Source organism: Euphorbia lathyris, chromosome 2, assembly GCF_963576675.1.
Source record: "Euphorbia lathyris chromosome 2, ddEupLath1.1, whole genome shotgun sequence".
In the NCBI taxonomy this organism is placed as follows: domain Eukaryota; kingdom Viridiplantae; phylum Streptophyta; class Magnoliopsida; order Malpighiales; family Euphorbiaceae; genus Euphorbia; species Euphorbia lathyris.
This window is the reverse complement of record NC_088911.1, coordinates 35197259-35213990: the sequence shown is the minus strand read 5'-3', so window position 1 is coordinate 35213990 and position 16732 is coordinate 35197259. Positions and strand designations below refer to the sequence as shown.

The following is a 16732-nucleotide window of genomic DNA, read 5'->3' as shown; positions in this document are numbered from 1 at the left end:
TAAAAAATAATAATATCTTTTAATATATAAAAGAGTTATGATGGATACCGAGTATCCTTGGAGTATTCCTATTACTCTAACGGGTAAAGGTTTTCATCTCATACTCTTTTATAAGTGTACGGATAGTCCCATTAGCATTTGATAGTATCAGGTACCCACGAATACAGTATCTGTTGCTATCCCTAATTTCATGTTATTGGAGAAATAAAAATGTTAAAAGTTAAATGTTAAATGTTAAACGTTAAACGTTAAACGTCGTTAAGTGATTTTTATATTAGTAAAAAAGTCAAATTTAAATTATTTTTACATCATGTTTTAAAATTGAGTAGTCATAAATGTTTCACCATATCAGTACTTTTTGGTCTGTTCGATGTACGGATTCATATTGGTATATAAATATTAAAAAATTATTATTTAATAATTACAATTAATGACATAAAAGTATTATCTAAATTAAATTTTATTTTTTTATTTTTTTTATTTTTTTTTAAATTTGCGCACAACGCGCTTACATTAAAAAAGGAAGAAAAATACTCACCCTATCCGGATGTGATTCGAATTCATGACCTCCATAGTCATAAGTATCCTCTCAACCACGCAATTACTTTAAATAATAAATATAATAATATAAATATTATATGTTATATTATATTATATTTATATTTTTTATTAGTAAAAAAGGAGAAAGTGATATCTCACTTTCATTGTTACTATTTTATATTATATATAGACTAGTATTGTGTCTGCGGGTGGATCAATTTTTTATACAAAAATTTAACATTTTAATATCTTTTAAATTTCATATCATTTACATATAGTGATATTAATATTTTATTTTAAAATAATTTAAATTTACAAATTGTTAATAAATTAACAAACACACTTTTATGATTACTTGATAATAATGTTTGGAAGTTATTGAAATCATAATCTATTGTTTCTGTTGACATGTTTGCAAATGTCATTTCTTTCCGTTCTTGTATAATATTTTTTTTATATAATCTTGCAATTTTAAAATATTTACTACACTTTGTGGCGATGTTTTTTCAATCAAATTCTAGTTCTTCTCAAATTTTTTTTCTTTTGCTTTCTAAAATCTTTGATAAATCTATAAAATTGAAATAAGCATGCATTTCTTTTTAAATTTTATTTGGTTTATATAGTAGTTTAAAAGTTTAAATATTGTGTTAATTATTACAACAAAAAATTAAATGTGTTATAATTTTTTTCCAGTTATATTGGTTTTAATGCTATTTATTAAAGTTAAATGAATGGAGTTTGAATTGATCCTTACATATATTTTATCGCGGTTTTGATTACATGGACCTTAATGAACATGCAATATTTGGTCATTCACCGTTTGATCTATGTTTATTAGGATCCTAAAATGAAGATTAAAAGGAACCAATTTTACATTATATATATATCACCTAAGTCACTGTTTTTGAAGGAAAACTAATTTGACTCACAAGTTGTATTTGAATCAGACGCCAAATTAATCGTTGAAGCAATTAATTCACATCGACATGACTTTACGAAGTTTGATTCAATTATACAGGATTGCGGGGCTATCATCAACTCACACCCAATTATACAGGATTGCATGGCTATCATCAACTCACACTCAGGTTTTAAATTATGCTTTGTTTTTCCTTAACAAGACCGCACATTTAGTGACAAGACGAGCCTATTTCAATGCTAACGATAGTTTTTTTTAATGTAATGCCTACTTGGCTTGAGAATTGCTAGAAGTTGCAATTTTGGTCAAAAAAAAACAATTTTATTAATGAAAATAAAAATCGTCATGTGTCGTAACCTTAAAAGTTATTTTTGGCATTTATCCCTAGAATCTTATAAAACTTAAAACCTTTAACCTATGTGCAACCAACATACTGATAAAGTAAAATTATTTAACTCCATCCACCTAATTCTCTCTCCCCTTTCATTGTTCAACATTCATTAACTAGAGAATAAGAATTAATTACATAGAAGAGTGGAGAGTTGGAGGTTCCTTGAAACCACAAAGATAACTTCGATGGGATTCTTTTGTTTTGGGCCATTCATGAACCTCCTCAACGCCATTGTCCAAAGGTTCAATAATGGGCTCAGGCACTAAATTACGTGTGTGGTTGTCGAGCCAAGTTACTATATCTTTAAACACAATATCAACATTAGCTTCAGTCTCTCCTGCTGTCAATCCATGCCACATTCCTCTGTATAATTTCATGGTTTTGTCCTCACTTCCTGCTTTCTCATACAGTGCTTTGCTTATTTCTGGATCTGTTACTATATCTGCATCTCCATGCAACACCAGAAATGGTAATCTCACCTGCAAATTTCACCAATGTTACAATTATAATTTCCGCAAGATATTAATGATTCTTGGTAATTCGCAAACTATTCGAGTTCGCTCGATTTCATAGAGTTCAGCTCGAGTTCGGGATCGGCTTAAACACGAAAGAGATTAAGTCCAAGCTTCTGTATGTTCGGCTAAAACTCGTGAACATATACTCTATTATTTTTTAATTACTATATATATATATATATATTTCTTTGTTTTAAAAAAATTCTTAATTATTATTAGTTTAATCACAATTCACAAATTTAACCCAAATGACACCAAAAGAAAAAAAAACTTTGATATTTGCGCTTTTAACTAGAAAATTAGGTTTTGATAAAGAACAAAATATTTTAATATCTACTATTCTTGAATTTCGGACATAACATTTGATTGTTTTTTAAAAATATTTTAAACTCGTGTGGAGTATTTTATAAACCTATTTTTTTTCCTCCCATGCTACTTAAAAGCTCGATCGGATTCGGTCAAAACTCAAGTTGAGATACTAACAAACCAATATCGAGCCTATCTAGGTTTGAGTTCGGCTCATTTATACCCTTAATCATTATCTTCATTCTACCTATGCACATGTCATCAAAGACAGAGGATAAGTATGAACCTGGTTTAAACTCTGTTCAAGGCTGATGCTAGTTCTGAGCATCTCCAGAGCCGTTTTGAGCCTGGGTTTGTCTTGATATATCAGCTTGTTATTCCTTATCTGCACATCATAACAAAACAAGTTTTCTTTTATTTTACGGTTTAACTTTCACATTTACATTAAAAGAATATAATATACAAATGAGGTTAGGTTACCTCTTCACGTTTAATAGGATCCTTAAAAGCAGAGTCAATGACATCTTTAGTAGGGACTATCTTCCATTTTGGGATAATCTCTTCAAAACTAGTCAATATATTTACAACCACTCGATGTGGTTTCAACTTCTCTGATATCTACCACAATTATATGCCACAAAAATCAATCACAATTTATTTGAAATTAATTAAAATTTACTCTGCTGCTATTTATATTAATTACCTTGCACATGGGTGCAACAAGAACAGCACCATTATAAACAGAAGGTTCTTTCTTGTGTAGTAATAAAGCCACTGCTCCACCCATTGATTCTCCATACAAGAATCTTCCTTTATCTTTGTAATTTTTCTCCACTGTCAAAAAAAACCCCATTAAAAATCTCACTTCAATTAGCAATTTATCATGGCTATAAAATACTTTAATAATCTAATGTGAAAAGGCATCACGAGGGCTTTGATCATTCCTATTTTTGATACATGGAATATCTAATCTTTCGTTTCAATACATTAAGTCCTTGTCTTTTATTTTTTTCTTAAATCAGTAAGTTTTGAACAGAATTAACATTAAGTTTTTGGTTTTTTTAGGCTTAATATCTCCTTGGCCTCCTCAAGTTGTCCTTTTTTTGTCACTTAGCCCCATGCAATTTGTGACATAAATGAAATAAGTAATGTTTTTTTTAAGTGAATTAAAGGTCCATGGCTAACTAATTTAGCTAGAAATGACTTAATATGACTAAAAAATAAATGACCAAAGATTTAATACGTGAAATAAAAGAACAAGGACCTCAATCTACCAAAATCGGAATAATCACACGCATGATTTTTTTTTTTTTTTGGCCTAATCTAATCAATATTAAGTTTAAAAATTAATTTGAAATTAGTAGAGCATACCACAAACTGACTTGAAAAACTCATTGCAATCGTTGACAATATTTTCAAATCTCTTGATATAACAACGAGAACCAGAGGATCGTCCATGGCCTTCATAGTCAATTCCAAACACAGCATACTTGGCACTTGCTAGTCTCATTCCACATTCTGTTCAAATTAATTTAAAAAAAATTAAATTGGGTTAATTAGCTGTATTAAATCAATTGAGTACATGTACAGGAAACAGGTGTAATTATTTATTTCTCTTATTTCTATTTTAGGTCATCAGCCCCATCTGTTACTATAGAACTGGAAATTTCCAGATGGTTTTCTAAGCCTCAAGGAATTGCTGGTTGCCAAACATACCCAAATTAGGTAACCAAAAGTTTTTATTTATTTAAGGTCAGACTTATCAGGTGTAAGAAATGAGTTTATTTAAGTTTAATATTTTCTAAATTAATTTAATGTTACATGACATAATGTACCCATAATTCAATTAAAAAAAATGAAAACAGAAAATTCTTTGAATATAGAATAAACCGACAATATGGGAAACATCAGAACATTATATATGATGGTGTGAATAAGTCCAAGTCAAATTATGGAGCAAAGTTCACACATTATCCAAGAAGAATAAAAAAAGAAAAATAAATAAATATGATGCAATAGATTAGAGATAAGAATGGGCATTGCATTGTCCTCAGTATATAAAGATCTCCCTCAAAAAAAAAAAAAAAAAAAGTATATAAAGATCAAAGAGGATAAGAATTAACAGAATATGGGCTGAATAATAGAAAAGTATATTGTTTGTATGTGCTGCACATTTTATCTTTGACGTATGCATTTGTAGACGAAAATTAACGCGTAACAAGACCTGTCCTGTTAAATCAAGTTATAGATAATCTGGTGGAAAAGAATTGATCTTATCTAAAATGGTGAAAATGGAAAAATAAGTGATTTTCGGGTGTAAACTATTATATAAAATTGAGGCATCTCAGCATATTAGCAACATTTAACAATCATCAAATACAAACATTTAACAGCTCCTTTTATAATATAAGCGTTAATTTCCATCTAAAACTGACTAAATATGAATATTGGTTGCCCACATATGTCAGTATTAATAGCACAAAATAAAAGGCACGGTAAACACAACTATTTTGATAAATCGGGTGTGAATGTCATAAAATAATAGATTACGGAGTAAATACGAATATATTTTTTCATAGGTAAATTCTATATAGTGTTGTGTTTTTAAATCGTATTTAAATGATTATTGTTATGGAACCAACTCAACTAAAAGTTTAAACTAACAGTTAAAACCTCAATTCATATTAATATCTGATACACCAGACATACAAATGCCAACTAAGCTTACAGGCTTATACTACCATATCCTGCGATCTAATCAATAAATCAAGTTGTCAGAATTTGACATTTGGTCAAAGAAGCTCTGATACCATATAATACCACATCATAAAATCACTTGAACTTTTTAACCTTCTAGTTAAATTCTAAATTCATTAATATGACATGAAAAAATTAAGAGTTACTAACTCTCAAATAAATAAATAAAGATACATTTTTTTAAGTGGAAAAATAGGAAACTACCCTAATAATTATAAAAGATTCCATAATTATTTTGTTCTATTCTAGGATGTTTTTTCTTCTATATTCAAATAATTTAATGGACCCTTTTTGTAGGTCCAGATAATATGTTTCTTTCTGCTTAATTAATAATAACAATCAGATTTCATATCCTTGTTAGAATACATGGTAAAGCTTCAATTGACCTAATTAATTAATTAGGTGACGTACACTATTTATTAAATTAAATACTACTATCAGTCAAAACTTCCTATTTCCAATATATATAAATGATTCAGTTTCTTCCATATATATCTACCTTTGAAAATCAAGAAAAAATAGCTGTTCATATTTTCACAAGTAAGAAAATTATTGGTTAATAAATCTAGGCTGTTAATTTCCGATACAATAATTAATAAAATCTGTTTGACGTTATTATTATTTTTATGTTATTTATATAGATTATCCGATAAATTTTTTTTTTTTTTTTTTGAGAAAATTATGAGATAATGATCCTGTTTGATAAAGAGTTTTTTTGGATAAAATTACGGATTTAACCACTTTTTAAGTCAACTCTTTAATAGTGGTGTTTGGTAATCCCATAATAAAATAGTCTAGTTTGGTAAAGAGTTTTTTTTTTTTTTTTTTTATAAAATTAGAGATTTATCCACTTTCTCTAATAGTGTTTGATAAAGAGATGTTTAAAAGAAATTATTGTATCTAAAAAACTAATTTAAAAAACAGCTGATCTTAAGAGTTTTTAAGATTAGTTCATCCTTATTTATCATTTTAAACAAAATGACTAGTAATCCGCTAATGTAATCCGCTATCAGCTAACGACTTGAAACATGGCCAATAATTGATTCTACTTAAAACATTGAAATTTTGCTTTGTGTGAACTAAAATTATCCAGTCAACTTTTATGGATCAAATAATTATCAAAAGATTATCATTATCAGATAGCTCTATCCGATGATAATGATCTAATTGCAAATCTTCAAATTCAAATACGTACAAGGAACAAATTGATGAATATCCGCTAGAATATGGAAAAAGAAGGTGAAAACGACGACGTTTAAGTGTAGCTCAAAAACCATAGAGAAAGTATGAAGAAATATAGAGAAATGGTGAAGAAAGACATTAAAGAGAATTTATTACCTTTCATGTAGCCACTGCACTCCATGCCATAACCTGCCAACCCATTTAATGAATATAAAAACAATTACACCAAACCGACCCGGCCACAAAGTACAGACTACAGAGAGGAGAGAGTTTACCATGGCAGAGAAACACCAGAGCTTTTGGAGAAGACGAAGCAGGCAACCATCTGCAAGTAAATAGCTTCACTCCTCTTGAATTTTTTATGTATTCCTAATCGCAGAAAAAATCGACAAAACAGTAATTATAAATGTGAGAAGAAAATTAAACGAAGCAGCTGAAAATTAAGAAATCTGACCTCATGATACTGAAACTCCATCTGTCATCCGAAGGAAATTTAGAACTCGAAGCGGTTATGAATCTTCCAGACGGAGATTTTAAATGCGTATTTGAGAATGAGAGAGGGGCGAATGAGGGGAGGGGTTTTCGAAAAGGGAGAGATCTAGAAACCGTGACAGCAATGAGAGAAAATACGGGGGAAAAAGTGGAAAGCGGGACTTTAAAGGATTACGATCAGATTTCTTTTTCTTTTAGGAGGTGTTTGAGGAGTTCATACTTTCGTATATAAATAAGGACGGGGATATGATACCCCATGTTTGATGAAGTATATTGCATTATGTTATGCACGTGCCACGTTAGCCAATTAGTTTTATTATAAGAATTTTGGACGGAATAATATTAATATTGTATTAGAATTCCAATATATTATTTTTTTAATGTGTTTACAATCTTTCTTTTCTTGATTGCTACGTATGTAATCTTCATTTTCCAATAACCTAATAATAGGTTCATGTAGTGATAAAAGGTGAAATACTAGTATTAAACAATTGAAATTTTTATTACTAATTGATAAGCTGTTGAGACCGAACAGTTCTAAGCCTGTTGATTTCAGTTGGCCTATACTAAAAACGGTTTCTGAAAACACTTTAGAGAGATAGAATGTGCAATAGAAGAGGAAACACTTTAACGATTAAGTTAGAGGTAGAATCTGCAATAGAAGAGCAAATAATAGAGAGGGATCGAAAAGCTCTTTTTAGAAGGGTGTCACCCGACCTCTTTTATAGATTTTGGTTAGAGGTAATAAATCCATGTTACCCTTGAGCCTTGATTAACTGTACAATTTGGGACTGCTAAGATTGTTACTTAACATTTGTGGGATTGGAGATGACCCACGAGGCCTCACTTAGGCACCAATTGGGCCCTCGGCCCAAATGCTTCCAGATGACTTATTAAAACTTTTTTACTTTTATGTCTCACCAAGAAAACCTTATTTAATAAATAGTTTAACAATTCATTTCAAATTTAATAAAAATAATTTGTACAAATATTTAAGACTCCACTCATTCAAGTTGACTTGAGTTGTTGTTGTTAAAGACCTGGAGTCACTTCAATTATAAATCTTCAGAAAAACATTAATGTCAATTTTTCTAGAAAAAAAAAAAAGAAAGAATAAACTGGACTTGAGAGTTTTGAAATTTGAAATCGCTGAAAAAGAAGTGACCGATGGTTACATAGTTTTTCCATTTCCATTAAAGAAAGTACAATATTTTATTTTTGCTGATTTAACTGAATAGAACTGAAAGACAAGTCGCTATCTTAGGATAAAATATTACTATTGGAAGAACAAAAAACAATAATAAATCCACAGCGGGACATGTGAAATGTTTTGAGATTGGAACTCTGAGCAATTGCAGTTTGGTGGAGACCAAACTCAATTTTGTTACAAATACCCAATCCTTTGTTGGGTCCATTTATATCGCATTTATTCACTCGCTCACTCACTCACACCCTTCCATTCATTGCAACACCACCACCATTCCTTGGAATTCACAAACCTATTTCGGAGTCAATCATAGATGTTCAATTCATATTTCTTTTAGGTACTTTTATGTGTACAATTTATATGACCCTTTTGAGGTGGAACAATCATCCCCAGTAACTTTACTTTTTCTTAACCGCATGTTCAAACTTATCAAACATCCCAACTAACTTAAACAACTAGAAACTTTTTTTCATTCAAGTAACCCACTGCACGTTTTAATAATCAAACTCGAAATCTCACTTGAGTGACTAGAAACATTTTTTCCTTTCAAGAAATTCACTTACCCTTAAAGCGGTCATTTTGTGGCGAACCAATTCTCAGGGATTCATAAATCTGAAACCCACTAAAAGCTCTCATCTATCCTTTTCAAACGAATTATACTATTTAATTTGTAAGTGCCAATTTAGTAGATACTGTGCCAAACATTGCTACGATAATGATGGTGGAGTTAAGAAATTGATAGTTTTGAATAATAGTTCAACATGCATTTGCTATTCGTAACAAATCAATTGAATACATTTCAAGATATATATTCAGAAAGACAAAGCAACAGGCAAGCAGAAACTGGTCTTAAGGATGGAGACATGAATACTTACTGAATATAGTAGCTGTCAGTATAAATGAATCAGCACTCCTGAATGAATCAGGTATCTGCAAGCCCATAACACTAATCATACACCTGCTGATTGCTGAACATGATTGAACCATCGAGATAAATTATCTAACTAACATCAACCAACAAAATGTTTGAAACTCACAGAGAAATATCTACTTCGACCAAAATTTTGTTTTTCCACAGTGTTAGTTGAAAATGCAGAGCAGCAGTTCAATGCTAACAAGATTTCATGCTTGGACAAAACCAGCAAACTCCATAGAGCTGAAAAGTGGACTGAAACTGAATGATGACTCAAAATATCAACAAGGTTCACTAAGGCGCCAATGATCATTGAAAGCACAAAAGAAGAACTAGTGTCTAACTAGCGCAAATTAAACAGGGAGAATGCTTTACAAGTTTATGAAACCAGAAAGCATGACTGGAAGTGCTAGTTATGGCACGGAACAAAATAATGGTCATTATCCACCCCCTATAGATCTCTTGAAGAACCATTTTATGGTACTGACTTGCTTCAGGCGGCAGGCAAACAAACAAAGATCTTCTATAAACTCTGTGACAAAGAACAGACAAGCCTTGAGATAACAATATACAAACAGGCAAAGCAGATACATTAATTGTAGATATATATAATCATGATGAAAATTTATGAAAAATATGCGGACATTTCCAAATGTCTTAAACTGTAAGGGAAGGCGAGGTTTGAGAAAAACGAATAAACATATTATAAGATATTTCATGCAAGTAAGTTGAATTGTAGATGGCATTGGAAACAATAACAGAAGGAAAAAATCATAGAAACATGGAAAAATCAACCAGGAAGCATGAAGTGAACAACAATTGTAATTGTAGTATCTCATGCACAAAACGGAACATCACCTTTGCCTCTCCGTAGCTGGCTTTCTGCAACAGATACTTCAAAATGTTTTAGAATAATCGGCAGCAGCGCTGCAGACAGCAACCAGACCAGCCACCCCAACCATCTGCCTCCAATTTCTTGTCCCTGAAGCGATAACTGCCCCTGCAACAGCACCCCCAATGAAAGCATTCACCTACAAGAAGAAAGAGCATTGAAGATATTAAATTATTTCGTAATGAATCTTCAGACTACATCCAAGAGGCCATAGTGTCATGATTATAGATAGGGATTATTTAGGTATTATTAGGTGGTTAATTGTTTTTACATTAAGTGGTATTTAGCTTTAATAGATGTTATTTAGGAATGTTTACAGCTGTGGGAAATCATGATTGCTGCCACATCAGCAGTTATTAGGCCTATTTAGAGTGAATTGCTATATTTCCTATTCTTATTTAAGGTAGGTTATATTCCTATTCTTATTTAAGGTATGTTAGAATGAATAGGATGATTTAAGGTAAGTTAGAATTATTAGGACCATGAATTTAGGAGGCTAGCTCTACTTTTCTTTTCCTTTTTTCCTATTTAAGAGAATGAGCCTGTACTAATTCATTATGCAAATTGATTAACGAAATCTTTATTTCTTTCTTCTAAACTCTCTCTATTCTCTCTTTTCTCTGTTTATCTCAATCTCTCTCTAACCTTCTCTCTTCTTTCTCTATTCTTCTCTTCTCCTAAGATCTTTTCTGCCCTAATCTTAGTGTCAGAAATCCTAATCCTGACACATAGCCTTCCTGATAAATTTGCTCCTTTATTATTGTTCTGTTAAATTAAAGAACCAAGAAAAATCCACTCAGTCTTATGTATAGAGGACAAATACATAATGATTTCAGTCACAAATATGCAATCAAGTGAGGGTGCAAGAGACGAAAGCACTACAATAATCAAATCATGTAATGCATTTATGCTCATCTAATCATGAATGATTCATACAGTAAAGACTCCAAACTAATGGTCATATGTCATTGTCACTCAACCTATTAAAAGAATTTTAAATTTTCCAGGAGAAAACAATTACATTCAAATTTGCTTCCCAACATAGCAATAACAACTTCAAAAATCCATTTTTCATGTCATTTATGAAAGTTGAGCGAGAGAAGTAATGCAAATTGCACCGAGTTTGAAAAAACAAGTTTAACAAGACTGATTTTCTGCCACAATATATGTGGCACAACATTCAAAACTGCCCTGTCTTGTATTCATAAGAACATTGAAGTTTTAAGTTTATTTATTCTGTCTTTTCCTCTATTCCTGAATCAAAGCTTATATCCAATAAAATATGGAGGGTTTTTCAACAGTTTTGATGCATATATAAGCAATCAGGCAGTTCAACAACTCAAATGAAGATTGTTCAGTGCACAAGCTTGACTCTCTGATAACCTAAATAAGCAGCAAAAGAAAATATATAACAAACCCAATCATTCTTTCTCCTGTATCTTTGAACTCCACAACGTGTAAGAGCACAAACTCCACCAACAAGTCCTGAAGAATAAGGGTAAATACATGCAGACAATTAAAAACTAAAACAAGTTAAAACCACAAAACATCAGACATTCAAACAAACATCACATATTCATTAGGAGGAAGACTGCAGTATAGTAATAAGAAGCAAGAACCCGTAGAAGAAACAAATATAATAAACATGAAAGAGACAACCAGATATATCCTACTTAAAAATAGTGAAATGTATGGTAACAAAAAACTTCAGCAAAGATAAATTATAAAAATGCAGAACATAGTTATGCCATTACAGGACTGCTAAGGTGTATGAATATGCAATTTCTACTTCCTGAAAACTTGACCAACTCCATTAGTTCCATAATCACCTCAATCATCCTTTTCCAGCAGCTTGTTCTAAGATATTAAGTTACTGATTTAGATAATCTGAATATGTAAGATGCTACTAATATTCTACGGTACCAACATGTTATGGTTAAAACCTTGATCATATTCTCCAAAACGAGTAGAAGCCTTCTAATGAAACCAGTAACTCCATTAAACCACATTAATAGCAAGCATAATAAAAGCACTGTGCATAAATATAGTATCAGATTTAGTACTAAAGCTACTTATAATCACAACCGAAACAGCCGAACTTAATGAGAACTTTCCATCAATTACCACACTGAAAGCTGAATTTGCCGATTGATTTCGCCTGCAAATGAAATTAAATGAAAACCATAAAAATCAAAGTGCATATCTAAGACAGGCAAAGTAAGAATTCTAGAAACATCAGATGTTCCATAAAGTTTAACTGCAATTCGTACCACAAAGCAAGCATGAGCGGTACCAGTCAGGCCTGAAAATGAAGACAGAGTTGTAAGCGATGGGTGAAATATCAATTTTAGCCCACGGCGTCAAGGGATTACCTATTTGACGGGCTTGATGTGGACCAAAACAGGACCCCCAGATCCCACCTGCCTGAAACACAGACAATGTATCTTTCAGTATAGAAATACAATGATAGTTCTACTACGGATTCAAATTCGTGTTTTCTTCGTTACCGCTCCTAATTGAATGGCGGAGTGAACGGCGAGGGAAGAGCAAGGAGTGATGCCCTCGAGATCTTCCATCTCACTTTTGGCTCTCCGTGCATAGGTTATTAGGAAAATTGAAAGCAAATCAATTCAAAACGATGCTGTTTTTATTTTGGGTCAAGGCGCCAATCTACTCCAGTTTTTCCGGAGATCAGAGTAATTTTTTTTTTTTTTTTTTTTGTTGTTGTTGGTTACAATTTAACTTTTGGTTACAATTTAACTTTCTTTGTTGCTCTTAGAGCATCTCTACTGGGTGTTACAAGCTTGTTGCTTGTAACACCCAACCATTAGAGTTGATGTGTTATTGGAGTTGCAAAATAGAGAGAGTTGCTTGCAGTGGTAACACACAATTTAATTTGAAATAGGCTAATGTATGAAGGGAGTTGAGTTGGCAGTCTATTAAATTGCCACAATTGGCGCGTACAATGCAATCCCCAATTGTGGCAACTTAATTTATTTTTTTCACTTTTTCTTTGCACCGACATATATATATAATATGTTTATATTTTGTATTTTTTTATTATAATTTTTTTTTATAAAATCTTGAAGTGACAAAGTATATATGGTGTGTTTTCTATGGTTGTGTTTTGTGATTAGGTGGCATTATTTTGTAACTTAGTGTGTTATAACCACTATTGTTGCTCTTACAAGCTCAGTTCTTTTTTACAATTTATTATAATTTAACTTTCTTTTTTACTGAACAAAACTGAATTGAACTAAATTGTGCTAAAACTAAAATAATAATATATTCATTTAAAAATAATAATAATTAAAATAAAAAACTTATAAAAATAATAATGGTTCTAATAATAATAAATAATTATAAGTATAATAATTAATAATAAATTATTGAATGAACTAATTGATACTGAAATTAAGTAACAAAAACAAGATTTAACTAGTAAATAAAAAAATTAAAAATGAGAGATATAAAAAAGTGATAAAAAAAAAAAATTGCTAGTGAGAAAGATTAGTTAAATATTTGAGGGAGTATGACATTCTGTTGAAATACCTCATTCTCTAAAATGGTTAATTAAATTTCTCAATTTAAGACATATTTAGTCAAGCATTTAGTTGGCAATGGTTGTTTGTTAGCTGCTGCAATAAGTTGCTTGCTTTTAGTTAGTAACTGTTATTATAAAGAATTGTTGCTCTTAACATGTGAAAATGTGAAAAGACTAGGAAAAAATACAAAAATAAACCATATGATGTCGGTCATTTTTAAACGCAGTCTCGTGTTTTACAACTTGACAAACAGATACATCAAGATTAATTCTATTAGTAAAGACAATCCAGATTACTAATACCGTTAGAAAATACTGATAAGGCAATTTATGGTCAAATACTGAATGAGTATTTTTGTCATTCTATTTATTTTATTTTTATTTTTACACTTACCCAACCTCTAAGTAACATATCATCACCATCTTCATCTCTCTCACCTCTGTCACCATATGATACATCTTATTTATGAAAAATGCATACGAACATCTAACCACATCTCTTTTTATTTTCACCGATAAAGTCAATTTCATTTTTCTAATCTAAAATTCCCAAAATCAAAATCGAAGATTTTCCAAAAATTTTGTAGGTTAAGAGCTCAATAACCAAAATTGGACTTAGCTCATTTTTATATGAGAACATTCCAAAATTTCCATTACAAATCGAAGCAACTAAATACAAAAACCCACTTAATCCAAAACTTTTGCCATAATCATTACATGTGGTTTCTAATATCTCTTCTTGTGTTTTTCCACTAATCTAAAGAAGTTCTCCAGTAGAAGAAGAAAAACAGAGAAAGGAAAATCTTATCTATACGAAAGTTTGCTCGAACTTGCTCTTTGAGGGTCGAAAAATCTTTTATAAAAAAAATAGTATACACATTAAAAGATGACTTCTTTTATCTGCAAATTAATTTGAAATATTTACAGCTAAAAGAAGGCTTATTTGTTGGGGTGTAACATTAAAATTACAAAAAGAAAAATGGAGTATGTAAAAAAGAAAAAGAGAGAAAATAGTAACAATAATGATGATAAATTGAATCCTTTTTCATTTAAATCTTTATTATTCATAAACATTTTTAAATTGAGTAATATCCTTGTTTTTTTATAAACAAATGTATTTATACTCCTAAAAATCATAAAAGATAAATCAGCATTTGTAAAAATATTTTTAAGAGTTGGAGAATTGAATGTGTCAATTTTTAAAAGTTTATTTTCTAGAATCACATTTTTTTTTTTTTTGAAAAACTAATCTTTTGGAGTACAAATCCTGGGAATTTTGCTGAATTATAATGGAATCTTGGTTTTTAGGTCTTAATGAGTTCAGGAATTATTTATGAAGTCAAAACAGAGTGGTCTTAAAGGATAAGCAGACATTTTACTAAAAAATGTACACAAGATTGAGAAAAATATGTATGTTTAGAATTATTATTTTTGAATAGTTTGAACCAACTTCAACCCATATTTTGAAGTGGGCTCAAATGGTGGAGAACATGTCATAAGAATTTCAGCAACATTGGAGTAGTGGAAGATCCTACTTTCAACAAATTTGTCTCAATAACAAAAAAAATGTGTCTGTTTGATTTTTTTCAACAACTTTAATCAACTTCAACCCACGTTTTGAAGTGGAATCCTGGTTCCTCAAAAAGTAGAGAACATGCTATAAAACTATCAACACGATTAGAGTAGTGGAAGACTTTGTTTCCGACGGATTTCTACCACCAGCAATTATAAAAAGGCTTGACTCTTCACTTGAAAAAACACAACATAACAACATATCAAAATCAAAAATAAAAAAACTTTATGGCCTTATTACTCTCCTTTTCTCTGTTTAAATCTCCGAAATCACTGATAACTTGTGAAAAATCTTTAACCGGAGCTCTTCCTTGTGAGGCGTTATTGGGTTCGGCCGGGGACACTCCGATGCTTAAGTCAGTAACAATTCTGAGAATAAACTATAAGCATAAAGTAGGGAATCAGTAAATGTACCTTGAATATTTCAGAGTGGAGGTATTTATATTAGATTCGGTAACCATCGAGGTGGTAATTCGAACAGTCTTGCATTTAATGCCCTTTAATGTATTAATGATACGTTCTTCAGGTTCAATCGTTATAGCCTTTAAGGAACTGTTTTAATGATATTGATTGTAGCAGTTTCTTGAATAAACGGCTTAGTGGTATCAAGGGCGTATCTATCTTAGAAGGTGTATATGTCCTCTTCTGGCGGACATAGAGCCCTTACTTACGGTATATCCATGAGGCGTATCCACGTGACAGTTCCTTTTCTTGGAAATGACTTCCGGCATATGCCATAATCAGGGCCGATCCTGGGATTCTGGAGGCCTAGGGGCGAAGCTTCAAAAGAGGACCTAGTAAATAAGTATACATAAAAAAAAATCAATTATGTATAAATGACACTTTTTTTATTACTTTTAACAAGGGATCTAATAAAATTTCAAATAAAAAATATTTTATTTCGCATCAAAAACTCAGTTGTTTATACAAAACATTATCTACGAACATTTTTAAATATAGAATTACTAAAAATAGGGCTTACACTAACATTCTTTAATATATTTTTCTCAACAGATAAAATTATTAAACTATTTAATCTATTTTTGGACGTTGATGATCTCAAATAGTTTTTCAATAATTTTAACTCTGAAAAAATTCTTTCAACGGATATAATGGTCACTAACATAGTTAAGAGGATTCAAAGCGCAATCGAAACATTTGGATAACAATCTGCTGCTTTGACAAACTCAAGAATTTCAAATGTTATCAGCAACAATTTTGGCAAAAGCATATGCAGCACTTTCGTTTCTGAAAAAGTATCATCTGCATCAACAGGTGAAAAATTATTATAATAATAAATTTGCGTGTTGTAACTGTTTAGGACTATAACTTATATTTATCGTCATTGCATCTTTTTTTTTTTGGTAGAAATCGTCATTGCATCCTTTGAGATTCTAATTTATGTGTTTTTTATAAAAAAAATATATTTGGACCCCTGCCTACATTGTGCCTCGATATGTGTTGCGAATTATTTGGACCTGTGATTATTTTCTTAACTGTTT

The 16732-nt window shown here is 30.8% G+C and overlaps 2 protein-coding genes across 3 annotated transcripts; both read right to left on the bottom strand.

The window, feature by feature from the left end:
* Positions 1-1758: 1758 nt before the first annotated feature.
* On the bottom strand, positions 1759-7301 carry LOC136217745 (caffeoylshikimate esterase). 2 transcript variants are annotated; one of them, XM_066004393.1, is made up of 8 exons: positions 7065-7299; positions 6886-6979; positions 6767-6799; positions 4043-4189; positions 3375-3505; positions 3152-3289; positions 2958-3056; positions 1759-2329 (listed from the first exon to the last, which is right to left on the bottom strand). In XM_066004393.1, the coding sequence occupies exons 1-8, from the start codon at positions 7083-7085 to the stop codon at positions 1982-1984; spliced, it is 1011 nt and encodes a 336-aa protein (XP_065860465.1). In that variant the 5' UTR covers positions 7086-7299; the 3' UTR covers positions 1759-1981. The 2 variants fall into 2 exon arrangements, with proteins under 2 accessions (XP_065860465.1, XP_065860466.1); XM_066004394.1 differs by lacking the exon at positions 4043-4189 and having other exon boundaries at positions 7065-7301.
* Positions 7302-9462: 2161 nt separating this feature from the next.
* Positions 9463-12780, bottom strand: LOC136217746 (outer envelope pore protein 16-4, chloroplastic). Its single transcript, XM_066004395.1, has 7 exons — positions 12622-12780; positions 12487-12538; positions 12385-12416; positions 12239-12272; positions 11532-11599; positions 10081-10253; positions 9463-9754 (listed from the first exon to the last, which is right to left on the bottom strand). The coding sequence occupies exons 1-6, from the start codon at positions 12688-12690 to the stop codon at positions 10119-10121; spliced, it is 390 nt and encodes a 129-aa protein (XP_065860467.1). The 5' UTR covers positions 12691-12780; the 3' UTR covers positions 9463-9754; positions 10081-10118.
* Between the last annotated feature and the right edge of the window lie 3952 nt (positions 12781-16732).